This window comes from Seriola aureovittata, chromosome 18 (genome assembly GCF_021018895.1).
Source record: "Seriola aureovittata isolate HTS-2021-v1 ecotype China chromosome 18, ASM2101889v1, whole genome shotgun sequence".
NCBI lineage: Eukaryota > Metazoa > Chordata > Actinopteri > Carangiformes > Carangidae > Seriola > Seriola aureovittata.
In genome coordinates, this window is record NC_079381.1 from 17,343,793 (window position 1) to 17,371,631 (window position 27,839).

The following is a 27,839-nucleotide window of genomic DNA, read 5'->3' on the forward strand; positions in this document are numbered from 1 at the left end:
ATCACATTTACATTTACTGATTTTGGCAGACGCTTATTCAAAGCAACTTACAAGTGCTGAACATCACTAAAGCCTCAGTGCAGTAGGATACCTGGGCCTAAGTACTAAGTACTGCATTTATTAATAAGTGCTAGGAGATAAAGTAAAAAAAAGTGCACAGAAAGTGATTTGTAAGTGCTAGTTAGGCATGTTGACCACCAGAAGAGCATTGCAGTAATGGAGGTGAGAGATAACTATGGCCTGGACCAAGAGCTGGGTGGTGTACTGAGTCAAGTAAGGTCGGATGCAACATGGTCAGAGAGCGTGAGAGAGAGGGGAATGCTGGTTATCAAACATGATGGGATGAAGAAGCAGTTTTGATATTGATATTGTGATGAAGAGACTGATTGGCTGGTATGACTCAGAGTTCAGTCTTAGAGAGATTTAATTGAAGGTGGCGTTCCTTCATCCACATGGATATGTCAGAGGGACAGGCCGAGATCCACACAGAGACAATGAGGTCATCTGGCGGAAATGAAAGGTATGGTTGGGTGTTGTCTGCATAGCAGTGGTATGAGAAGCGATGTGAGGAGATAATTGGACCCAAGGAGGTGGTGTTTATGGCAAAGAGGAGGGGTCCAAGTACCAATCCTTGGGGCACTCAAGTGGGAAGGGAATGGGATGAGGACGTTTCCCCTTGCCATGACACACTGAAGGGGCACCCAGTGAGGTAGGATTCAAACCAAGAAAGACATTTGCCCAAGATAGCAGGATGTGGTGGTTCACTGTATCACAGGCTGCTCAAAAGTCCAGTAAGATAAGAACTGAGGACTGACCAGCCAGCTGAAGTGAGTCTTGAGTGTGGTCAGTTCGGCGTGAAGTTCAAAAAATTTGTAAATTCTAAGGGTGTAATTAGGAAGTTTTCAAGTGTGGTTGAACTAATCTGTTCAAATGTCCCTGTGGCTTAGATTTCCTGCAGCAATGATGTGGAGTTGACCTTTTAACAGTTAGTCGAAAATGGGATTCTCTGCTTTCTAACATTGAACATCTTTAGACACAGAAGAACAAAACTTCTTTACATTTTCATTAACTAATGAATTAGCAGTTCATTAGCAGCATACATGTTGCTCTGAATGGCAATGTCAGTGTATCAGTTTGTTTATCTTTGATCCAGAAAAAAGTAAATCAACAAATTATTGGGTTGGTTGCCATAAAATGTATCCCCCTCTGTTACCAGCCTTTATGCTAAAATAATCTACCATCTGCTGTCTTCAGCTTTATATTTACAGACATGAGAGTGATATTGAATTTCACATCTAACTCTTGGCAAGAAAGCAAATAATCAAATTTCCTGTAAAAGTATTGTTTTAAAGATGTCTCCAATCTAGTCTAGTCTTCTCATCTAACCTTACACAGAAGAGAAAATAGGCATATTTCCCAAAATATCAAATTATTGCTTTGAGCTTTCTCCTTTTTATAATCTCTATTATCTGATGATCGCATAGTTCCAATTTATTCCTTCAAAACATCAACACTTGATTTAGGCAGGATGCTTCAGCTTATCCAACACAATGGAGAAACAGATTGGACCAAAATTTGCATAGTTTGCTGTTGCATCATGCAGCTTTACAGACAGGACTCAGGGTGGAACCCTCTCTAATCAAAGGCTCATCCATTGCCAGTGATTTCATATCACAAGCCTCTGTGTTGGCAGGCAGGAAGCCTTCCTCAGCTGTTTGTATTTGTGGCACACAACATGTAAGCATGTGTGGAGGAGATTAGTGCCGCACCCTGGACATTCATCAGCCTCCAGAGCAGTCACTGGATTTTGTGTGAGGTGTTGAAACCATTAGCCGGTTCCTTGATAATGTAAATTTGAGGATGCTTCCTTTTTCACTTCATTGGTGTGAACTGAAATTGTGTGTAAATTTGTGACACCTGCTGATGAGCGGAGTCCTGTGTTTCTGTAAAGCAAAGTGTTCAGATCCTTAAAAGATACAATAGCACATGTTAAAATATTCCATCTCAAGTAAAAGTCCTGCATATAAAATGTTGAAGGGTAAGACTGGCACTGTTTTCTGTTACTGTCAACAAATCCCATGAATCCCCAAAAATGAGTTAGCCCATCTCTCAATACTTTCACATTTCTCCTGCCTGTCAGTAGCTATGAACACCAAGCCCAATTGTTGTTACTGATGACGTAAATCTTTGAATATCTTTTTGTTGACTTCAGACAGGAGATGTTGGAGACTAATTTAAGGTGCAGTTTTTGTGCATAAATGAGTATTTACTGCAGCAGGACAACAAATTGAAGACTAACTACAGAGCCTGTGTTCTTCATCATGAAGGAACATTTTACAGAGTGTAGCAATGTAATATCTTTTGGACAACAATATGCAGAATAAGCTAGAAATCCGAGCCTGTAATGAAATATCATTAAAGAGAGTGTTGAAAATTACACTTACACTTCACCTACTCTCACAGCAATTGTGTTCATTATTCTCCTCACAGTTAGGGCGCTGATCTGTGACTACCTTGTTGTTCTGAAGCTGAAGTGGAGCCACAAAGGTAACTGCTGCCATGATCTTAAACCGGCCTTTCCGGCTTGCTCATCACTGTAAACGTCAGCAGGCATAATTGACCATCATCAAAGATAGTTTGCTTGGAAAGGTCGGTTGTCCGTCGTTCTCAGAATCAGCAGACCGGCCTTGTAAATCACAAGAATATCATTAGGATTCAGTCACACAAAGAGATACACAGTGCGTGCGCAAACTAAGAGGCACAAAAACATTCTTTGTCTGTTTCAACACTTCACTTTGAACACATGTCTCTGTTATGTTAAACAACTTAAACCTTGCAGTGCTGAATGATCTTTTCTCTAGACCTAAATCCTTAAATTAAAGCCACCGGAATAATCCTGGAAATCAGTGCTAGTCCGGCCTGCAACGTCTGATTGGCCGTAAAACATCACGTAACAAGTCAGATTTTGAACAGCAGCCACAAACCACAGACACGGATTAAGATTTTAAAACATGCTAGTATAGAGCTTACATACAATATATTTCTAAAGGTTAAACCAGCAGTTTCCAGCCTTTTTGGCTTGTGACCCCTTTCAAACTGTTCCTGACCCCAGATATGGAACCAGTGGATTAAAACACCTACTGTTTAGAAAACAGTTAAAACTGGCTCTGTCTCCATGAGCTGCGACAGTGAAATTCTGATTACACATTGGTTGCATCAGTATAAAAATCCTGAAATACTGTCATATACAATAACATATGAGACACACATGACATTTTTCTTTGAGTACATTTATTAATACTGCATTATTAATCTGCACCTTCCACTAATGAATGTGTACAGTTTTGAAGAACTTGTACTTTACTTGAGTATTTCCATTTTACACTACTTGTGCTTCTACTCCATTATATCTCAGAGGAAAATATTGTAGTTTTTACTCCATAACAGTTATTTAACTGTAGTTACTCTGCAAATGAAGTTGTTTTACTACTGTACAACATGTGGAAAAAGCTGACATGATCCGATTCATCCTTTGCAATATCCTCGACAAGTGGGAATGTGTGGATGGTTTGGATCCACTTGTCTCCTTGAAGGGAAAGTTGTTCTGAGTGATGACCTTTATCCTAAGATGAAACATTTCTATCCTGATTGAAGCGGTCTCTTCCAGGGTGACAATGCCCCCATCCATAGGGCAACGAGGGGTCACTGTTTTAGCCACTTTTAAAAAATTCTGACTGAAAAAAGCCGCTATCAGTTGAAGTGTAAGCTTTATTCTTAATATTTTCATTGCTTTATCTTGCCATCAAACAGCCCTTCCCTTTGGCACTATTTTCTCCCTATATGCACTGTAAGGTGCACACTGTACTAAAAGTTCTTCTGTATACTTATGACTCATAAAGGTATCCTCTTGTCTCCTCGCTGTCACAATCACTCATTTTAATTTTCTTTTATTTGTCGTCTCTTCCAGAAATCGCTTTAAATACAACAGCCCCATTGCTTGAAGGTGTTCCTTTGCATTATCTCACTTCACTGACTGCAAAGGCAAAAAAAGAAAAAGTTCAGACTAGCACATGATGATCAGATGACACATGCAATAACTAACGAGAGGCAATGAGCAAAAACTATGCATCTCAGACAATCTTTTAACTTTATTGATGAGGATTTGCTGTCCTCCCTGGAGCCCTGAAGACTCAGATCTGCACAAGACTGAGTTTCCTGGTACCAACCACATGAGAATAAGGAATCACATTCAGTCACACACAGTGTCTCTCTCTCTCTCACACACACACACACACACACACACACACACACACACACACACACACTTTTACTTGTCACTCAAAATCAGACTGAGTGCTTCCATGTACTAAACAAGCTTTAGTCATTAATTTAGCTATTAAAGTCACAGCGCAGCTATGGAGACAGGAGTGGATCCTCTGAATCATTTCCACTTTTTAAACTTTTAATTATTATTATCAGTAACTGTCAAACAAGACTAAGAGTCTACAGCCATACCATCTGCTCTGTGACACTGTATGTAAGGCATAATGGTGCTGTGAGCTAAATGCTAACATGGTGATGTTTAGCAGATATGAAGTGTACCATGTTTACCACCTTAGTTTAGCGTGTTAGCGTGCTAACATTTGCTAATAAGCAATAAACACAAACTAGAGCTGAGGGCCAGGAATGTCTTTAGCTTTGCAGATAATGTGTCATAAACCAAAGTACTGGCTAACAAGAAGTGATTAATTAAAGTAGAAATTAAAGTGTGGATAAACATGGTAGAGCAGAAGCCTCCCTATTAAAAGAACAGTAATGAGTATCACTGTTTAATCATTAGCTGCTGTTGAAACAGTGTAATAAATAACCCTCTTTAGGACACTCATGCACTCACATGCATATAATTCCTCACATGAACTGCCATGAACTGCCCCGGGCCTTTACTACAGTACTTCAAGACTGAAGACATTCAGTAATCTCTTAAATACACCCACTGCTCTCTCTCCTCCCCTCTCATTCTCTTCTTCATTGAACCCAGCTCTCCTCTGCTCAGACCAGGAGGCAGACCTTCTCATGTGAAGTAAAGCCGTGTGGCTGGTGGACTCATTGCTCAGCTATGCAGTAGAGAGGAGGATTAGCCCAAGCTGAGCACACCAGTGCAAAGGACTGGGCATCCGGCCATTTCTCCATCACCTGGCTGACTGAGAGAGACACTCCCATACTCCGTCTTTGTCTCTTTTTACCTTCCTCTTCACTCCCTTTTAACTCTTCCTCTCCTTCTCCCTCTCTCCTTCTCCCCCTCTTTCCCCTCTCTCAACCATGACCCTTTTATCAGAGGACCAGTCCGTGAGGCCCCAAGCCTGTCGGCTCCCGGAGCCTGGCAAGCACATCAGCACATCTTTGCACCAGCACACAACAGACTACACTGGGTCCAAAGAGGACTACATGGACAGTGTGGACAGCGCTGTGTTTGGGGCAGTGGAGCCCCCCAGACGCTCTCGGGGCCGCCTTATCCTCCACGGCCTGGTCATGTTTGGAAGGGAATTTTGCTATGCCGTGGAGGCAGCATTTGTCACACCGGTACTTCTGAGCGTGGGCCTTCCCCGTAGCATGTACAGCTTGGTGTGGCTGATCAGCCCCATCCTGGGCTTTCTGCTCCAGCCAATTATCGGCTCGGCCAGCGACTACTGCCGATCGACGTGGGGCCGGCGAAGGCCTTACATCCTGGCTCTGGGCATCCTCATGCTGCTGGGAATCACTCTGTTCCTCAATGGAGATGCTGTAATTTCAGGTGAGCGGTAGGTGGAGGGGAATTTGAGGTAATGAAAGCTAGACTAGAACCAGACAGTGAGAAAGAGGGAGGTACTGTTACATTTTTAGTCTTGTCATAACATAGAGTGACATCTTTTTTTGGTGGCGCCTGTGCCTTTGATTCAGATGAAATAAGAGAGAATGAATAATCAGATCTTTCCCTCTCAAAGAAACAGAAATGTTGTCGAACATTCTGTGGAAATTTGACAGTGCTTTGATCTCAGTTTTATGAGTGCTCATTTCTGGAAATACAGAAGAATAATTGTGACATATTTGCAAAACTCAGGGCAAACATACTAAGGTTTTACGTTTCTGGCAGGATATGAGCACTAACTCTTCCCATTCTCTGAGTCATCAGTTTCCACCTGCCATTTAGACTTTTAATCTGATTGGAGGCTCTGAACTGTATCAGTACCTGTTTGCTCGCAGATGTTGGAGGGAAAAAGTGACACATCCATAAGGAAAAAAGAGAATTAAACTTGTTACATGTAATGTCCTGAAAGGCTCTTATGCTCACACCTTGTGACTGAAGTTAAACGTGTGACTTGTTAGGGTTGTTCTGTGTCAGTGCCCACTGGCACAGACAGATGACGAGGCATGACTGAGAAAATCTCATTGTACATTTAGTTTGAAGCAGGAAACTGCTGATGACATTTCGACGCCTGAACTGTTTTGTGGCTATCCACTGAGCTCCGGGCAGCATCACGAGAAGATCTCTGCACAAAAGAATCTGTGACCTTCGTTACTTCGTTAAAAAATTAAAAAAAAAAGATAAGTTGAGTAAAGTTTTTCACATGAACTGCTTTAATGCAAAGCCACAGAGCTGCTGTATGGTTACCCACTGACAGCGCAGCTCCACGGGATCAGGGAGGTGTTGAATGAGTTGATCCTGAAAACTTTGAATCATGGGGCTTGAAATACATCATCCTCGATACCTCAATCATATCTTTTGATTCGAGAAATCATTGGATGTGATATTGAATGCTACAAAAATATAGTTACACATTTTAGGAGACACTCTGAAAATACAGTCACCATATAAAGATTGAGGGGATGATTGCTGCACTAGATTGGGATGTCTATTTTATAATGAAACCATAATTATACAAGACAATGTGTATTGATACTAGCTGTGGTTTGTGTCTTTGGTCAAAAGAAAAGCAGAAATCAGCATGTTTAAAAGCCACTTTTACGTTCTTGAATGCTCTGATTGTTGTTGGAGTTTCTATTAAAAAGGCTCTGGGCTTTACTATAATCATCATACGGACTATAAAGTATTTCTTTCTTCTGACGTACGCTGGATAAGCTGATTATATTTCAGTGTTTCTCAAGGTTGTAATAAATGCCACAGAAAATAACGTCCTATCCTTTCCTGTGACATAATGTTTGCATTGTTGTAATCACCTATCAGTCTAACCTGAAAGAAGAAGAAGAGCTTCACGTTGCCTATGAGTTGCCCTTGAGATTCCAAGTGGTCTTGTTCCTTTTGTTTAATAGTATATAATAGAATAGGTCAGTTCAGATATCAGTGCAGAGTGGCAGGAGATGTAATGTTTAGCTTATGTACCTTTTCTATTTTAAAGCTTTCATTTCAGTTGAAAAGAACATCGAACATGAGTGAACATGATGTTCAGACAGTCAGCTTTTATATCATCATTGTTACCTGTAAGACGAATTGGTTTTCTCAGGTAAAAAAAAAAGTTTTATAGTTTTTCTTTCTGAAAAACTCCAAGTGTCTGTACTTGTTCTTTTCCACTGGGATTCTTGTTCCCGGTGGTGATGTGGATCTCTATTCAAAAAATTACATTTGCAAATTTGAGTCTATGTTCAACAAAATGAATGTATTCATGCAGAGGTATCAACATCATATTATTATCTAAATCATTTGCTGCTGTGCTTGATGAGTGATGGGATGTTTTGTTGTGTTTTGCAGCGCTAGTCAGTGACAGGTCCTTGAAGAGGATATGGGCCATAGTGGTGGTGATGGTCGGAGTCGTGCTGTTTGACTTCGCTGCTGACTTCATCGACGGGCCCATCAAGGCCTACCTGTTTGATGTGTGTTCACATCAAGACAAGGAACGAGGTCTGCACTACCATGCTCTACTCACAGGTTTGTCACACTGAACATAAACACACACACATACACTGCTGTTATTCTTGGTCCACATTAATATTTATGTCTATTTGTGCCTTTTTCTGTCATAAATCCTTCCTCGGCGGCGGATTTGCTCTGAATTAAGCAGCATTAGTTGTTTGTTTGGTGAGAGTTTCCGTGGTAATAGCTGCCTCGTGGGCATTTTGTAGCTGAGCAGCTCTCATAACACATGCTCATGTTTTATGGCAACGATTCTCTAAGTTAAACTGGATCTTCTTGTGGTGTGGCTGAGCGAGGACTGGTGAGTAGGAACAGCACTTGCTGTGTATTGCCTGCGTTACCAGTGAGACTGTGGTCGAGGTGCATGGTCTCCCTTGACAGGAAAAGGGGCACTGACACAGTTAGGCGTTTTGTGAAAAATGCTTTCTTTCCAAGAGTTAAATGAGAACACTGATGCCACTCTCATCTCTGTATGCTCAATATATGAAAGGGACGATCAGCTTAGCTTAGCATAAAGACTGGAAATAGGGGGAAACAGCTAGCCTGACTCTGAAAATCTCCCTATCTGCACCTTTAAAGCTCACTAATTAACTTAGTTAATTAATTAGTTATATCTCATTTGTTTTATCTGATCAAAAAAAAGACACGAGTTGAGAGTTGAAAGATAGTTGAAGAGATAAAATATTAACCCTGTTGTGCTCAGCAGGCCTTTAACTTAAAGCTGCTTCGATGAATATTTATGTATTGACAAATGATGAAATGACTACGTGTATGTCAGTTCGCTCATCTCTACCAAGCTTCTTCTTTAAAAAAAATAAATACAAAAACTGAACTCTGAGTAAATAAACTCATTTTGATAATTGTTTCATGAATTTGTGACTGAAATCTTGTCAATATAGTGACCCACGTGTAAAATATCCCCCTCTCGGTTTTATCGGCTTAGAATAACCAAATGCAGCCAAATGTTTCCTTTTATAATAAGTCTCTTAGAAAATTACACACAGTAAGTTTGGCTCACTCTTGCATTTAGGATGCTCTTTGAACATGAGCCACTTGTTTCAGATCCAAGTGTGTAACATCTTAGAGGGGTTTTTGGTTGCCTTTCTGACCTTGTGCTTTCCTCAGCCACTCTGATACAGACACACTTCCATGTTTCAGATTGTTTTTCTCGATGGATTGACCCATCTGCACTTCACCTTTGTATGGCTAGAAGGGTGAAACAATACTCCATGCAGCAAAGGGTCTCCAAGCGTCAGACTATAAATAGAGATTTCTGGCATCTTCACCATGTTTTCTAAAGGGTACATCAAGAGCACTAAATGTAGCTGAGGTGAACAACCTGCAGTTTCATATGTGACATCCTGGATAATTGCTGAGAGATTTTGAGATGGCCACTTATGGAAACATTTGAAAGCATCCCCCAACCACCCCATCACCCGCCACCCGACCCTACTTTATTGTGTAACAAAGTCCTTCAGATGCCAAATCAGTCCCCTTTTGATATACGTACAAGTAATACTAACTATGTTTTTACATTGGCTGATTTGACTTTTGTTTAGTTAAGATTGCAAGGCTGAGGATTGCATAATTTGTGGGATATGAAAATAGTATTTTCTGCCTATAAGCCACCATAACACCAACAAATAAGTTCCAAGTGAGTCCATTGAAAAATGCCCAAAAATGTACAGAATGAAGAAAATATTTCTTCAAACGCTGCTCGGGGGCAAGATGATGTTTTTGGTGTGTGCACCAGTGGTGCGCTCAGCTGTCAGCAGGCACCGGGTGGTGTGAGCATGCTAGTCAGACAGTAATCCACCCCTGAGCTAGTCATGTGCTGCAGTCATGGGTCTGGGCTGAGAGAGACAGAGGCCAGGCACATGACTCTCTAGACGCCCCTGCCACCACTGGTATGTGAGGTTTGAAGAGGAGGGAGCAGGAACTGTAGTGTATTTCTCTGTGATTCACGTACTTGAGCTTTTCTATACTTGCACACTCTTGACCTCTGCTCTTAATGCCACTTGTGGATTGTGGATGGCAGTGTCAGTTGGTCCACCACTTTGGCAGGGACAAATATTTCACCCATTATTGGATGGTTTTCCATAAAAGATTTTGCACATACGCTTAATGGTGCCCAGATAATGAATCCTAAAGAATTTAGTGATCCCCTGACTTTTCATCTAGTGCCACCATGAGGTTGAGTTCTGTGGCTTGGAGTGAAATGTCTCAACAGCTATCGAATGGATTGCTGTGGAATTTGTTATAGCATCCATGGTCCTGTCAGGATAAAATGTAGAGGCCTTGGTGATCTCTTAGCTTTTCCTCTAGCACCGTCATCAGGTCACAATTTGAATTTGTCCAATACTTAAACGATTGACATTCCCATCAGCCTCTGCTGTTCAAATTGATTTGTTAAGTTTAGTTCAACTATTTTGTCCAAGCTAAGTACCGTACACCTCCACATTAAACTAAGATGGTGAACACGGTAAACATTATTCCTGCTAAACAGCCACTTCTTAGCATTGTCATTGTGAACGTTTTACTGATGTTAGCATTTAGCTCATTGAGCCTCACATGCTAGCATGGCTGTAAACTCTGACTCAGTAAAAACATCATTTTTAAAGTTTGTTGTTTATGTTGTTTCCATAAATGTATATGAGCTTCTTGAGTGAGAACCCTGACCTCGTTCGACCGTGCAGCAACATGAAACCACCTAAGTTTAACTGATACTTGATGGCTTATTTAAACCAAATTGCACCTTGCTTATAACAAATCTCTTCCTCCCTCATTTTCAATCTCTCTGTGTATATTTTTGAGGGTATCCACAGTGAGCCACAGTGATGTCCTGTTTTGCTCTGTTGCACTGCACTGCAATAAAAAGTTCAGAGTTATTGCGCGAGTGGAGAGGCACACACTTAATCTGACATAAACATCACACAAAGAAAGCGGAGAAGGATCTTGAATCAGGGAAGGGTGTTTGATGCAACGCACAAACAGCAATGTTCCGAGTGAAGCGTGACTCCTGAAGTGGTTATTACTTCACCTGCCAGTGGCTAAAATGTAGAAAAATAGCTTCCATTACTGGTGGCCAACAGTAGAGGACTGCATATCTTCTCAGGAGGCAGCAGTTGCAAAAGTTAATTACTGAATCAATCAATCAGTTAGTCAGTCGATCAACCAATCAATTTCACTTGATTCAAATCAATTTTTTATTTCATTTTGTGATTTTCTTTTCATTTACTGCATGTTTATGGGTTGAACCCCATTGTGTGCATGTGTGCGTGCGTGCGTGCGTGCGTGCGATCACAATTTATGGCAAGCATCATCACAAGGGCTCCGCCTGCATCAGTTTTATCCTCCAACACATGAATTTCTACCTCAAGAGAAATATTTTGCTTTCAGATCCACTACATTGCAGACTAACAAACAGGCTGTTTATTCATGTACTGTACGGGCAATCAGCCTGTAAAGCTGTGAAGATTGAATGAGAGTTTCTTTCCATCTGTCCATATTATATCACATGTATGACACTAAGAAGCGTTCAGTCTCTCACCTTTCTTGGAGCTGTCAGGCCTCAGCATTTAACTTTCCTTTTATAGTCAGGAGAGGAGAATGCGTTGTTAATGAAAGCCAGTGAGAACAGAGAGAGAGAGAGAGAGCGGAGAGACTTGTTTTCCTTCTGAGAGAAATCAGTGAGCCTGTAACAAACAAATTCCTGATGGGCCACATCTACTGGCTGCATATTGAGTTTGACTCATATCGTCTAAAGTGTTTAGCTGTGTCTATAAGTAAATGAAGCAAAACATTTGATTTGAAATCTGATCTGAAATAAATACACGGTAGTCATTATTTGATGTAAGCAGAGATCATTTCCTAATTGTTCAGCAATTGAATCACATTAAAACAATAAAACTGAGAACACCGCTGTGTAATATCACTGAAATATTAAATGATGATCTTACAATAATTGTGCCATTGTTATATTTATTAAGCTTAACTGTAGGGTATTAGCATAATTAAAAACCAACAATGTAGATAGACCGTGGAACCTCAATGCAACAAGATTGAGTGCACCTGTGATTTCCAATTGAGACCAATGCATGGACACGGTTATAAACATACCTGTGAACACTGCGGCTTTCTCAGCTTTGGCCTTGATTGTGTCTAATGCAACATTGTGCCACGTGATAAGGAACTGCCCGAGTAAATTGTGAGACTTCATAAAGATGGGAGAGAGTATAAAAGCATCAGAGGGCTCTCGAACATAAGCTGAAACTCAGTTGCAGCAGCAGTCAGGAGGTACAGCAGAAGCCATACGACTAATAATAACAGAAGGCACAGTGGCGTCCTTGAAAAATGACGCCACGCACAATTCACTATTAACGCAATCTCTCCCCTTAAAACCTAAGTGCTTTTGATTTGGCACAAGAGTTTTTTTTGTTTTTTTTTCAGTGACTGATCAGACAGTGTGAAGGACAATGCATCAAGTCTATGGCATTTAAAAAGAAAATAATTGTTCACAAAATTGCACAAAACTCCAAATTAAATTAGCCAGAGAACATGAAAAAGTTAATATTGGCAGCATTTCTTTTGGTGAGACGAAGCCAAAATAAATTTGTCTGGATCAGATGGAGTCCAGCATGTTTGTTGGTCCTTAATTCCTTTACTCACCAAGAGCCGGTGGAAAGCAAGTCTGTACATTGCTTTTGACCTTTGCGTCTGTCTATTCCAGGTCTGGGTGGAGCGTTTGGTTACCTGGTGGGAGCTATGGACTGGGGTCATTCTGTGATGGGTCAGCTGCTGGGTTCTGAGTACCAAGTCATCTACTTCTTCTCAGCATTTACCTGGGGCATCTTCCTCACTGTGCATCTCTTCAGTATTCCAGAGCAACCTCTGGGCAAGGACCCATCCGCCTCTGACCCTTCACCTCCCAGTGCCCTCCGCCTACTGGGGTCCAACAGCAATGGTTACGGAGCGCTGGCTAAAGAGCCCGTCTCTCCTGTAGTCCCAGCGTCGGTCCCAGACCTCAGGCCCAGGTCTTTCTCTGCTCTGGGGGAGGCCAACTCAGTGACCTCCAGTGCCAAACAGCCAAACAAGGAGGTATGTGATATGCAGGAGGTCCATAGTAAGAGGTAATTTATTCATCAATCAATTTTCAAAACCACTCAACCACTCAAAAGAGCATGAGAATAAAACCGCTGAAGTGATGAAAAACATAACTACACAGTTTTAAGACAGTAAAAAGAGAGCTGAGAGACAAGTTCATTACATTTTACTCAATACCACAAATGTCAGCCTCATGGTGGCGTTAGAGGAAAAGTCAAAGGATCGCCGAAATCATAAGGATTCATTAGGATACAAGATCTCATTGAAGATCATCTAATAGTTGATGAAATATTTCAGTGTGGATGCGCTCGGATGAGGCCACAGAGATGAGCAGGCACAGACATTACTATGAGTTTTTCATCTACTGTAAACAGAGCTCTTGTTTGTGGATGGAGGTTAAATAGACATGTTTCTTCAACTTGAACTGTGACACAAGACTCTCTGGTGACATCGCCTTGCATTTTGAGCTGGAGGTCAGGACGGCCTGGGCCCTGCTCCTCGGGAAGGTGAAGGGGCACCGATTCAACAGGTTTCCCTCTGTTTCCTCTTCACGCAGGCAAAACACACAACCGGACCACACTGCGTCATGTAATGAAGCCACTTCCATTTAGCGAACCCAGTTGGTGTGAATACACGCCTGAAAGTTTCTTTCCCAAAACGTCTGGCTGGAAAATTGACGTTGGGTGGCTGAGGAGGCTCCTCAAATGCCGCCAAGTCAATCCTAGCCTGACACCTGTTAACAGCAGGGTCCTCGTCCCCGAGGAAAAATTACCACCAAACGAAAACGATGCTGCTCTCCTGCGAAGGCTGGACTTCATTTGTGCTCTCTTTAGCTGGTGGTTTGCCAAAAAAACAAAATCTGCAATACGCTTTCCTCCATTGTGAATTTACATGTGAAACAGTTTCTTGCATCACACACTGATGCAGTGAGTGAGCGCTGATGAACTCCGCACAAAAATTGATTATCATCAATCAACGATCTGTAGTATGTTAAATATGTTTTGTTGAAAAAGAGATGAAGCTGTCAGAAGAGTTTGTATCATCTTCCTCATAAAGACGGTTCATGCTCTTTGTTCAATGCTCTTGTGAATACTCTAGGAATCAAAATATTTCAAAAAACTGATGTAATTGATTGTTTTTAAGAGGTTCATTGGTTCCTTTTTCTTTTCAAGTATGGCCTTTAATCTTCTTTCGTAAAGTCCTTTCAACCCTTGAGTGAAGTCATTAATGTGAGTCCTCTGAGATCCTTATGTTGAATCCCTTTTTTAAAAAAATTTTCAGTGATGGATCTTTTGAACTGTCGTCAATCGTGGGCTTAAGTGCCACTAGACAATTAGATACCAGGAGAATAATGAGTGCTATCAGAGGACAAGCTGTTTTGTGTTTTATGGGTTTTTTAGTCCTGTCAGTGTTGTTGCTGTTGACAGTGATGTCTGCGATGTTTGTGTGTATCTGCAGGCCCAGAAGAAGATGAATTTCAGGTCGCTGATGAAAGCCGTCATCAACATGCCGAGTCACTACCGCTGCCTGTGTGTCAGTCACCTGTTCGGATGGACCGCTTTCCTCTGCAATATGCTCTTCTTCACGGATTTTATGGGACAGGTAATGATTTGTGGGTGTCTCTCCAGGCATTTCAAAAAGTCACTGAAAAAAACAAAAAAAAAATTAGTTTAAAGGTCTTTCACATTACAATTCCCCATCACTGCTTTCTGCCTGTTCCAGTTCTGTGTAGAGCTCCTGATCACTGCTTCACATCACTTTTCCAGGCACTGTTACACATTTGAAATGAATTACAGTCGTTAGTGCCACTGAACTCTGCGTGCACCGAGTCGCTGAGATAATTTCTTTCCAAACCAAAGCTAATGAGATACAACTTGTTTTCTGTCTTTACGCTAAGCTAAGCTAAGCTAAGCTAAGCTAAGCTAAGCTAAACTAACCATCTCCTGGTTGTAGCTTCAGATTTATCAAAAAAAGCATATATCATAATATATCAAATCATTCCTTAATGTATGTAAATCTTATATTTTACGACATATTGTAAATGTATTTTTGTTGCAAGATAACGTTGTGGAATTGAGACAATTGGTCGATTAGTCGATTAAACTATTTGATAATTCACTAATGTTGGTTTAACAGCAAAAAAAAATCTGTTTCCATCTTCTCAAATGTGACAATTTACTTATTTTCTCTGCTTTATATTATTATAAATTGAATATCTTTGGGATTATTTTTCAACGTTTGGTCAAAATGAGCAAAAAGACATCACCTTGGACTCTGGGAAATTGAGGCATTTTTCATAATTTTCTGATATTTCATACAATAAACAACTTATCGTGAGTAAACTATTTGATAATGAAATTAATCGTTATTATTAGCCCTAAATATGACTCAATGTCAAATGAGGCAATGTGACAAAAGGACCTGAAATGAAAGCAATAAGCTCCATTAATCCCTGTTTCTGTGGGGGCAGATGGAGGGTGAGGGTCCGGGAATAGTCTGTTGTGTGTAATCTTCTGGTGACATGTGTAATAATGATGAATGGTTTTCAGTTTCACAGTGTGCATGCTGATCAAAGGATGCACTTCCCACCATGACGCACACATCACTGCCACGGTTCACTAAGACCCAATGCACCAACACGTAATATAAAATTGCAGGCATTATTATCAGGGATAGGAAATGTATAGGCAGTGGCTCCCTGGCGAGTTAAAGGGAATTTGACTCTTTTAATAGGAAAGGAAAGATAAAAGCATGTGTTAAAGAGGTTGGCCAACATTTGATATCTGTATTAGGGAGTCTGTGTGCTTGGATCTCCTCAGCGTTAATGATCATTCGGCTTCTGTGTTTCCGTAACACTTTGTACTACAGCCTGTGGTTCGCAGTGTAATTTCCTTTTCTGAATCAGGTACCGATGAATACCGGTTCCATCTGGTACTACTTAAATGTAGGTACGATGAAAGACTTTGGGAAACAGAGGAGTACCAACTGCACATTTACACTCTAAACAAAACTGAAGTTTGGGGAAAATGTTGTTTACAACCTTGTTCTTATTGTGTAATTAAAGAATTAAAAGATGAGAACAGTCAACACTTGATATTACAGCCTGCATACTTTATTCTTACTGTGTAATTGCACTTAAACATGCAACGAAAGAACTTAAACATTAAAGATTAAGTATGTTTGATCCACCTACATCTATAAGTTATATTCTCGTATAATGTAGTTTTTCTTAAATTCAGACGGAAACGATTGTAATGAAATATAGTTTCTCATACATTTGGCAGTAATGTTTGTTAATGAGTAAAACAGCAGCATGCATTTTACATTACACAGTAATGTAAATTACCAGAACTGTTGCCCAGTAATTCCAAAGATACTTAAGAGTTTCATTTATTTCTCCTTTTCTCCTGTTGTTCTTTTTCTTTGTTCCCCACAGTCCTGTTTTCTTCCACTGTACCAGCAGCAAACAAATTACACTGTGAATTCCAGCTATTATAAAGTCTTACCACTGTTTCTCCCCTTGAAAAGGTGCTATGCATTTTACACTCTCTTCCTCAAATTCTTTTTCTTTTTTTACAGATTGTATACAAGGGGAATCCTTACGCAGACCATAACTCTACAGCCTACGCCACATATGAAAGAGGAGTAGAAGTGGGCTGCTGGGGACTGTGCATTAATGCTGTGTCCTCTGCTCTTTACTCCTGTAAGTAAATATGCTATAGCAGAAAGAAACCTTTAAAATTATCTGCATTTATGTATAAAATGTATCTTGAAATATCGTCATATCTTCATCGAAGTTACAAAAACAAGCACACACAATCAAACACATCATTCAAACATTCACAGTGTATGTTGGAGAAAGTATGTGAGCCCGTCAGCTAACGGCGTCAGCAAACGCTAGGTCCAATCAATAAAACCAGATTGGAGGTGTGGGTTAGAGCAACTTTGATTTACATCTGCTGATCTGAACCATGACTTCCAAAAAAAGAGAGCTTTTTAGCTTTGTAATCCTTTCAGAATAAAGCTGTAAAGGTTACAAAGTCATCTCAAAGAGTTTAGATCAGAGTCAGTCCACAGTTTGACAAACTGTCGGTGAATGGACATGATTTAGTGCTGTGGCTACTCTCCCTTGAAGTGCATATAAGGCACAACGCTTGATGCTCAGTGAAGTAGGAAAGAACTCCCACACTGGAACATCTCTGCCCATGAGTTTATTGTGGTTGCATGAACACAGAGGAAACTGCTGTTGTACAACAAAAACCATCAGTGCAGGCTTAACTGCTTGCATGTTATTACTGTAAGTACACTGTGTTTGTCTGTACTTGTATGTCAGATAGTGATCAGATCACATCTTACGACCAGTTAAAGCAGAAAACCAGGTACTTCCAAAGGGTTCACATGCTTTTTCTTGTCATTGCATGTGTCTGTGTGAGTGACGGGAACAAAGAGAGAGTGTATGTGTGTGTGTTTATTTGTACGTTCATCATAGCAGGTACTATCCATTAACATCACCACGTCCTGCGGTTACATCATTACCTCCTCTGTGAATGACAGCCTGAGAGGTTGCAGCGGGCAATTACCACTTTCCTTCCATTTTTACATTTGGATTTACAGGCTTCAGCCCGATCGTTAGCTGTCACTGTTTGAATGAAATACACAGGTTTTTCCCAAAAGGCATACTGTACATTTGAATCCAAAAGAAGGTCTGTCATAACAACGACTGTGTAAAATAACAATTTTGAAAAGAGGAGAAATAATGTGCCACATGAAAAGCAAAGTTCAGGCAAGTAATTAATGTTTGACAAACACTGTGGATGAGTATGAAAGGGGATCTATTTATAGTCTGGCTGTAGAGCTTTTCATTGCAACTCTTGCTAAGAGAAAGAGTCTTTCCAGTCAAATGTCCAGTCAGCTGCAGCAAATCTAATGTGCACTCTGAGGATTTTTCAGATGCTCTTAGAGCGGTGTGAAACCACAAACGACGCTCCATCCTGAAACGCAAACACATCGTGTTTGCTGTGATTCTCACATCAAACTGATTTTTCTCCGTGACTATAGGCATCATGTGTGTGTGTGTGTGTGTGTGTGTGTGTGTGTGTGTGTGTGTGTTTTCAGATGTGCAGCGTGTCCTGCTCCCATACATCGGCCTGAAGGGATTATACTTCATGGGCTACTTTGTGTTCGGTATGGGTACCAGCCTGATTGGCCTCTTTCCCAACATCATCGCCACGCTTGTCCTCTGCAGCGTGTTTGGCGTCATGTCCAGCACACTCTACACCATCCCATTCAACCTGATAGCAGAGTATCAGCGTGAAGAGGAGGTACTGGACTCGCAGTAGAAATATGTTTTTCAAGGTTCAGATCAGAAGAAAAAACAATAACAAAACATTGTGCACATTAAACACAAAACAAAGAGAGCCGGGGTTGTGTGCAAGCAAAATGTAGAAAAGTATTATTTCATTTTTGTTACCAATATTCAGCATAGAGGAGAAATATGTAGATGTTTCAGCTAAAGCCTTCTTCACTGTGCAGGTCTTTCAGTTTCATGGTCATGTCTTTTAAATGTGCAATGTAGCATAGAGTTTTCTGGAAAACAAACATGAGCCATGTTTATATCAGCGTTTCTCACCAAAGCTCATTGTGTGTATCCTCAGGATTAACAAATGTACTGAATACAATTCAGTTCAACTCAATTCAAACTTTGTTTGTCCTAGAGGAGCAATTTGCAGGGGCACGTAGAGCAGCACAATACACATTAAAATAAAAAAGAAAGAAATAAAAAAACCAAGCTGTACACATTGTATATTTCTTTCCTTATAAAACATTACAAAGTCAATTTTTAAATTTTAAACCCCCTAAGATCACTGGAATAGTGTGAACCCATTGGCAGGACTGTGTTTTGTGCATGGGACGAACAGAGCAGGGATCCATGGTGCTGCGACAGGTTCAAAACCTCCACAGGGACTTTTCACCAACATTGAGTGTCATTCAACTTATTACCAAAGTAGCTGCTACCTTCCCAGCATTGAATGCCAGTCTGTCAACCAAAAACTAAGCTATTCATTCATAAAACGATATACAAGCAAAACAGATATTAATGTAAGCCATGTGGGCAATTCTAAATCAATTTCCAATAGAGCTGCAATGATTAACAATCAACTTAACAATCAAATAAGTTGTACCTGACCAAGACAAATGAAGGCACTACCTCGACCTAGTGGAAATTATAACAGGCATTTCTCACAATTTTACAAACAAAACAGTTTATCAAGGAAATCATAATTTTGGGACTTTTTATATTTTAGGGCCAAGAACCTCAGGGTTCTCCTAATGCAACTCGACACTGTTTGTCATGAGACTCTCCTCTTTGAAATCTCAGACCAAAGCTGAGATAACCCTGAAAAGCTCCCTCCACAGCCACAACAGACATTCATGTAAATGTTTTCCCAGGCTGAGCAGTAGTCCTTGTGATGACTAAAATTAAATTAATGTGTAAAATTGGTTTAGAGACCCTTTAAATCAATTTCTCTGGGTGCATATAGGACAGCTTTATATTACAGCCTTCCAATTACAGTATTACAGTGCACATGTTTTTTGTACTGCAGACGAACACTAAGATACTTAACTGTGCTTATTGCTATAAATAGCTGTATAGTTATTCTGATATTCTCTACTGTTAATGTAGTTTATTTGAAAATAACAATAAAGGCAGGTGTACAAAAAAGAAAGACACAGCTTTGGGAGATTTGCACTACAAAGTTTTTAAATATTAAATACTTCAATTATTGTTCAATGTGGAACATTAAATACTTTTACAAAGGAGGAAAACAAGCTAATGATTCTAGTGGCAACATGTCAACCTAAAGATTACTAAATATTATTATGTAACACTAGAATTATGAGCAAGTTGCAAATAATTATTTTCCATTGTGACACTGAAGTTATCATGAACAAATTCCAACAATTAATATCTTGAGCCTTAGATTACATAATCTAAGGCGCTCAGTTAATTTTTTTTCCTGCTACCATGCTATGTAATTGATGTTCCCATCAGTGTATTCTTCAGTAACAAAAATATCCAATAATTGTAACTGTAAATGTACAATCATCCAGATTTCAGTTCACATTAGAAAAAGCTGTAGATGTATTTGTTCACGTGTTAGACCTGCACAGCTGACCCCAGATACTGGCAGGAACAATACTGGAGGCTGCTCTTGAACGCAACATTTTTTGGCAGCAGAGATTTCCAGGGGACTCCCACCTGTTAAGATTATATTCAAAAGCACCTGCCAACTTCCCTGGAATTGAAAGAAATGTGTTAGTGAAGTGTAGAGATTAGGAAAAAATATATTTTCAATTTTCTGTTCGTTGCCTCTGGATAAAAGGCAACTTTTGACAAACAACAAAAAGACAACATTAATTTGCAATAATGAGCACAATTACTCCCATTCAGAACATTATATTTGACAGCTGACAGCTGCTTGTAATATTGTTGCAGACTGAATAATCAAAGCTGTTTTATACTGTATATAAATAAATAATAGAACACAATATCTTTAGTTGGGTGGTGGTACAAAAATCAATTGCTGGCAGAAAAACACTCATTCACTCACAGTTGTGATGTGTCCTGGCATCTTTGGTCAATACCTTGATACAAGGCTGAGGTGCCTGAGGAGACACTGAAAAAATATATGTATGAGGTTGCCCCTTAATATTTTCCAGAGCTGAACCTGTTTACCATATTGATGATTGCTTTTTGTCATGGACATCTCAGGTAATAGAGAGAATTGATGACATCAGATATGTTTCTCCTTTGTTTTCTTCTTCCTCCTCCTCCCCCACACCACCCTGCTGCGACTCCAGGAACAAATCAAGCTGCGAGGAAGTAATGAAACTCCACGAGGCACCGGGGTGGACTGCGCGGCGCTCACCTGCATGGTCCAGCTGGCTCAGATTATCGTGGGTGCGGGGCTCGGCGCTCTGGTCAACGTGGCAGGAAGTGTAATTGTGGTGGTCCTCTCAGCCTCGACCATGTCTCTGTTCGGCTGCATCTTCATCGCCCTCTTTATCAGATATGTGGAATGATTCTGCTATTATAAAAGTATTTTAATGGTATTGTTTTAATAAATAAAGATTCTTTATTATATGCTTAAAATGTCCCACGATTCCTTTAATTCTACTTCAATTGCTGATTTGATTGACAGTTATGGGTTTTGCAGCAGATAATATTGCACCCTATTACAGTTTTTACTAATTATTACTTCAGTTGGATGTTTGAGCTTCACTGTGCTGAGTTTGACACTAAGGCCTGTTCCCAATGACGCACGTTCCCGATAAGTCCATGAGGGCTTAAGGATGTCCCACAGTGAAATCATCAAGTGCATGAGGGCTCTTTAGCACAGTTATTCTCAAAGGGGTCTTTGAGGGGGCTCCTGCGAAAAGGGGAATCAGTGTAATTCCATCCATAAGTAACACAATGTGTGGCTAGTTTGGTCATGGGTTTCAAACAACAAAAATCAAATGCAAAAATCTTTTCAAACGGGGGTCTATAGTCTAATTTGTGTCCGTTTAAGGGTCCTTGATGTGAAAAGCAGACATTTTGAGCCCTTTATGCACACTGCATTTCTGCAGATTTCGCCTGAGGAAATTCATTGCATTGTGACATTAAACATGGGGTTACCGTGGTTACCAGGAGATGCCTGTAAGCATAAAAAAATTACAATAATAACAGTAAACAACTGCCAGAAAATGGAAAATAGAATACAAAGGAAAAACAACTGATAACAAGCGAGCATGAAAGGAACTAACCTTAACATTAATGTTACAAGAAAAAAAAAGTGTAGGCCTATATGCGAGCACAAACACAGATCCAACATTACTATTTTGTTTACAAACGGAGTGAAGGAAGGAAATAAAAAAATGTGAAATAAAAAGTCCCAAACCCATAATTGTACATGTTTTGGCGTCTTCAAAGAAACATAATATGTCACAAAGTGCCGTCATCATTCTGAGCCCTTGCAGCTTATCGCACTCAATCACTTCCCAGGTGACGTCAGTGAAGTCTGTGAGGGTTCAGGACTTGTAGGCTTCGGGGGGACATTGGGATTGGGCCTAACTCACTACGACACTGGAAGGCCGTTTTCCTTTCCTTTCCATCTCCACCATCATCTACATATGAAGATGATTCTGTGTCATTACAACTAGTTTGGAGCCAATCCTGGTCCAATATGGAGCTTACACAAGACATTTTGTGTGCAGCATTCAAACTTTTGAAATGAAAAATAATTGCATGTCCATAGATTCTACATATTTTACAATGGGGGAGGGGAACAGACACTTTTAAAAAAGTTAGCTAAACTTTTTTGTGGAAAAAACTGCATCAGAAAGAAAAGATTATTCTGAGCAGAGGTTTTTTTCCCCCCATCTTTAGAAATGTCTGCAGGAGATCTTTAAACTTGTCAAAAATACTCAAAGTCTAACTTCTGTGCAGTAAAACAGCCTGGCTAATTTAGCTACTGGCAGGAAGTGATTTGCAATAGAAAAAGAAGTGACTAATGTGTGGGAACCCATGGGTGCCACCATCCTTTGGCAGCCATGTAAGATTTTTTACCGGCCCATGGTGAGGAAAATTAGTTTTCCATCTCTGGCCCTGATTATGTCACTGCTCCTGCCTCCAGAGTTTGATGAGGAGAGAGATCAGTGGCTCGCTCACTTTTCAAAAGCTTAGTTTCTCTCTTGTCTGTTATTCTCTTCTAATGTACTGACGTCTACAGGAGACAGCTGCTGCGTCTGAAAAACCACTATAAATATTTCTGACAACATTTCACAGGTTTCAGATGTTTATCACTGCAAACTTTCAAACGTGTTTTCATGTAGAAATCAATTTTTTTTTCTTTAAATAATAGTGGTACATGACAAAAACATCCATAAAATATCAAAATATCTTTGAAAATCTGTTTCCTAGACATTCAGAACGCATCAAAGGGTCTTCTCCAGCTCGCTCCAGATTATCTCTTGAGGAACACATTTGAATGAACAATCTATTTCCGTGATTGTGATTGATGTCATTTCTCTTCCACAACCAGATGAAATGCTCTTTGTGTGCGTTGAATTGATTCATGCGTGTGTCTCATTCAACATTCACATGACAGATAGCTCTGGTGGAACAATTCCCAGGTCCTTTGGGCCACTGGCTATTTATTTGTAGTTACATTAGCCTGTCGCTATGTGCGTAAAATTAGTCCCTTTGCTCTCAGCTATTTAATTTAAAAGAAAAATAAACAGTGTTTATCTCAAGTTGTTTATTGTTACAGTGGATTTACCAGACTCCTGCTTGTCTCATCTGTCAGATATGCATGTATTGCTTCTGTTGCCAACAGTCATTGTTTTGTCTAACACTCACTCTCTCACACACACACTTTCTGTGAAATCTATTTGTATCTTAGTGCAGAGTTCCCTTAAGAAAAATGATTTACCTTCAGCCACAAATTGTTTATTAATATACATAACTTATAACATAACTGGCTGCAGTGGGCAGCCATCTGTCGCATTTGACTGCTGTTGAGTTGTTTTTAAAGGGTGATATTTGGACGTATTTAGTGTTTAGGTTGGTGATTTTTATTGGAAGTCACTGATGATATCCTGCACATGGTCCTGAATAAATGAAGTGAGAGGAATACCCAGGAGATTTACCCGTTTGACTGTAGATTAAGTGGTTAATGGTGCTGCTTGCTTCCCAAATCAAAAACACACTATGTTATTCCTTAAATGTTCCCAATTTTACCATTAAACCGGCAACAATTAAGGGTTCATATGTATTTTTAGATGAATTATTAATGGTTAGATTCATCAGTGGTAATGGAGGGATATTTAAATTCCTCTTTTGCTTGGTTGCAATATGACCAATTAAATTTATCCACTAACTGTTTATCTTAAGTTGTACTCAATTTGACATTTAAAAGTATCCACTTGCACTTTTTTGTGCATTAATAGCAAATATCACTAGAGTTAAAGGACTCAGAGATGAAGTGTGTTTTAATGAGTTTCTTCATGAAAGTTTCATTAAGAGGCGAAAGTAATTTATGAATATATTCACTTAATGAATTTGAGGGGAGTTGTGGATAAATTATCCTTTTTTTCCTTTTTTTCTTTTTTAAATGTGTCTGATGTTAATATGACAGTGTGTACACATCCCAACATGTTTTCAGATGCTTCCAGAGACAGAAACAGTGTCAGGAGCAAAAAAAAAAAGATTCTCACTGAATAAATGCTCCCAAAAAAAGCATTTATTGAACACAGAGATGACATTTCAACTTCATGACTCATCGGTTGATGATCAGCGTGTGACCAAGAAGGCCCACATATAGATTTCACAGAGTCTTGTGGATCCCTGATTGAGCCGATCAAAAACAGCAATATGGGCCACAGATCAGATTATTTACAATATTTACGACACAATACTCAGAGCTATCAACTCCATGTCCACATTCCACACAAATTCCCTGAGACAACAATAACCATCTGAACATAGTGAATCTTGTTCACTTATAATATTGAGACTGTAGCACATATCTTCCTCCAGTGTGAATCTGTACGGGAGATTTCCGTCTTTCACTTCAGAGCTGGCTTCTAGAGACATACTGCTGCACCCCCTACATGTGATGTCAGTTAAAGCTCATTAAAGATTTCTCATAAACAACTTGATTTCGTCAAGTAAACACTTAATTCATAGATGTAAATGTTTAAAGGTTAAACATTTCCTCAATGCATGACACAGAAACCTTATTATTTATTGAACCTGACACGTTATGTCTTTCTTTCTTTATCTTGTATACCTTGTATAATAATAATAAATCGGGAGAGAAAATCCTCTTTGTGAACTTGAAGCCAAGAGAACATTTTGGGGATTATAGGCTGCAAATCTGGTGTAAGAAAATGCTACTTTACTACATCACTATATAGCTATACTGTAGCATCAGGAGTAATGTAACTAGTACAAATGGTATAAATCACCTTTTTTGAGAGTATTAATGCAGTACCTTTCACACCATATGGGTTTATGACACATATTTTAGGCATTAATTCAACTTTTTTTCCTCACAGTTCCACATTTAAAATTGGTATACCTCCCTGTGTGAAACTCATTGGACTCATTTTTATCTACTGTACCATGAGGCCATGGATTTCTGCGGCTTAAAAACTGAATAAATGGATGACTGGACTGTCCACCTGAGTGTACACATTCTCAACCTGAACAAAGAGAAGGACACCGTACATTCAAATTTTCTTCGACAGACGAAGCACATTCAAATGATGTCTTCTTCTTTTCTCATTCACAGGTGAAATACGTGAAGCGGCCGATGGCGATTTCTATATGAGCGTTTCTTACTTTCTCAACAACGCAGATCCAACTTGGACTCAGACCACAGTTCCGCTGACAACTGCGAAGTAAGAAATAGTCCAGTTAACATAAATGCATAGAAATAACACTCATAGAGGATTTAAAAAACTGTCCGTGGCACTTCAAGTGCTGTTCTGCGGCAGGTCTCGCCTGTCACTGTACATAACTGCCCCCGGAGGATAAAACATCACAGCGGGCTCCTCGGGCGCGCTGATGGGGACCGGGACTTGCCCTTGCCCGTAAATCTCTGGCTTTGTGGTGGCTGTGATCGGTCTGATGGTGGTGATGGTCGGAGAAGTCATCCGCCAGAAGAGTTTTTTCAGCGCTTTTCTGAACTCCCGCCTCATCAGGCAATACAGGATGGGGTTCAGGCAGCTGTTGGAGTGCGCCAGGCACACGGACACGGGGAAAACGTACACCTGTGTGGTGTAGTACTCATAACTGAAATGAACCACATTGAGTTTGATGAGGATGCCCCAGGCTGTCAGCGCCTGGTTGGGGAGCCAGCAGAGGAAAAAGGACAAGACCACTATGGTGACGGACTTGGTGACCTTGGCGCGTCGCTTGGCGCTGGAGGTGTTGATGTTTTTGGAGGTGATGAAGCGCAGAAGGAGCAGATAGCAGGCAGAGATGATGCCCAGAGGCACCACGAAGCCCAGCAGCACTTTCTGAGAATGATAGAGTCCGAGCCAAAACTGCGAGGTTCCGTTGGTTTCAGGGAATTTGACGAGGCACAGGTCCTCATTGGAAACTGTGACTGTTGTGGAGAAAACTGCGTGCGGCAGTGCGGCGGAGACAGCGGCAAACCAGATGAAAACCGTGATGCACCGCGCGGAGCAGCAGTGTGTCCGCCGCCGTCTGCCCTTGAGCGCAGAGGCGAGAGACCAGTACCTCGCCACGCTCATGGCCGTCAGGAAAAACACACTGGCGTACATGTTCATAGCTGTCACATAGGAAACTATCTTACACATAGCTTTGCCGAAAAGCCAAGTGAAGTCCAGCGCGTTTTCCACCGCCCAGAACGGCAGAGTCAGGACGAACTGGAAGTCAGTCACTGCCAAACTAGTTACGAAAAGGTTGATGGAGGATTTTTTCCACACTTGTTTCGACTTCATTAGGTACAGGACCAGCAAGTTCCCAACCAGACCCAGCGCGCAAACCATAGAGTAAATGACAGAGATGATGATTCTCAGAACAGCAGCGCCGTCTCCCACAAAATCTGTTCTGTCAAAGTCTGACAGGTGGAAGTAGTCGCCGGAGGAGCGGTTGGTCGTGTTGAAAACACAGCTGAAGTTGAAGGTGGCAGCATAGACTATTTCTGCTGAGCCTTCGTAACTAGTGTCGACGAATTCTTCAGACATTTTAACTTAATTTCCCGAGGATGTTCAGTAAAGTCATCTCCAGATCCAAATGCTTCACCTCCGGAAAAACTCAAATCCTCGGATTTTAGGTTCTTCCGCCAGCCTCCATGTCACTTATAACAATACACTAATGAACATTGAAAAACTGGGGGGATTTTCTGAGACTCGAAATAAGCAGAAAATGACAGAAAGGTAGCTGTGCAGGCGTCAGAGCTCCTCCTCGGGTTGCCGGTGTTGCTTTGAGGTTTAGTTTGTGCGTCTGAGCTCTCCAACCGAGAAGAAGCGTCCTGACGCAGCGCTCAGGCGCAATCTGGAGCTGTCCTTGGTTCTGATTAGATGACAACTTCAATTCGTTGAAGAAAGAAGAAAAATCATAGAACCATATCGCTTTGACTTGGATATAAATAATTTAAACGGTGGGAAATGTATTTTTTCCCCATGTTACCCCCACTCCCCACCCCCAATACACACACACACACACACACACACAAACACACACACACACACACACACACACACACACACACACACACACTCTATCTCTCTCCACCCCCCCACTCCCCACCCCCCTCTGTGGATTCAGTCCTCCATTAATTTTAATTCATTTCCTATTGATCCCACGTTACCTTGGCGGGGGGTCAGTAGATTCACCACCAGTGTTTCCCACTGGAGGCACTGATGAAAAGGGTGCATGGAGGTTAAGATAGTAGGGGAAATATTTAAAAAAAGGAAATAATTCAAAGTGAGGATGAAGGGTGAATTGAACAGTATTAGAGTAGAAGAAGACCAGGGACATGGCTGGAGGCAATGAGATGGAGGAGAGGTCAAAAGAAGAGGGCAAATTAGATTATGCTCAAATTAGAAGACAGCATTGTATCTATTAGAGACAGTCTAATAATGTACACCGGAGGGACTATGTAGGCTATATCAATATATCAAGTATACATTTCAAATTGAACTTGCAATCTCTTCGAAGTTATGATGTGACCCATGGCAGAATATTACTGATATTATCTACCACCACTACATTATATCTTCAAGGTTGTACCTACAGTATCCTACTTGCTGA

General features: G+C 40.5%; 2 protein-coding genes across 2 annotated transcripts; one reads left to right on the forward strand and one right to left on the reverse strand.

Moving 5' to 3' along the window:
- The first annotated feature begins 5,237 nt into the window (after positions 1–5,237).
- On the forward strand, positions 5,238–21,164 carry slc45a2 (solute carrier family 45 member 2). The gene is made up of 7 exons (XM_056404013.1): positions 5,238–5,791; positions 7,745–7,921; positions 12,636–13,003; positions 14,468–14,611; positions 16,589–16,712; positions 18,125–18,330; positions 20,873–21,164. Exons 1-7 carry the CDS (start codon positions 5,320–5,322, stop codon positions 21,092–21,094), a joined length of 1,713 nt encoding a protein of 570 aa, XP_056259988.1. The 5' UTR covers positions 5,238–5,319; the 3' UTR covers positions 21,095–21,164.
- Positions 21,165–24,289: 3,125 nt separating this feature from the next.
- rxfp3 (relaxin family peptide receptor 3) lies at positions 24,290–26,971 on the reverse strand. Its single transcript, XM_056403873.1, has one exon. The coding sequence runs from the start codon at positions 26,768–26,770 to the stop codon at positions 25,532–25,534; it is 1,239 nt and encodes a 412-aa protein (XP_056259848.1). The 5' UTR covers positions 26,771–26,971; the 3' UTR covers positions 24,290–25,531.
- Positions 26,972–27,839: the final 868 nt, after the last annotated feature.

Coding starts and splice junctions, on each gene's coding strand:
- slc45a2 (XM_056404013.1), top strand. CDS start 5,320: ATGACCCTTTTATCAGAGGACCAGTCCGTGAGGCCCCAAGCCTGTCGG. Junction 13,004..14,467: donor CCAAACAGCCAAACAAGGAG/GTATGTGATATG, acceptor GTGTATCTGCAG/GCCCAGAAGAAGATGAATTT. Junction 14,612..16,588: donor TCACGGATTTTATGGGACAG/GTAATGATTTGT, acceptor CTTTTTTTACAG/ATTGTATACAAGGGGAATCC.
- rxfp3 (XM_056403873.1), bottom strand. CDS start 26,770: ATGTCTGAAGAATTCGTCGACACTAGTTACGAAGGCTCAGCAGAAATA.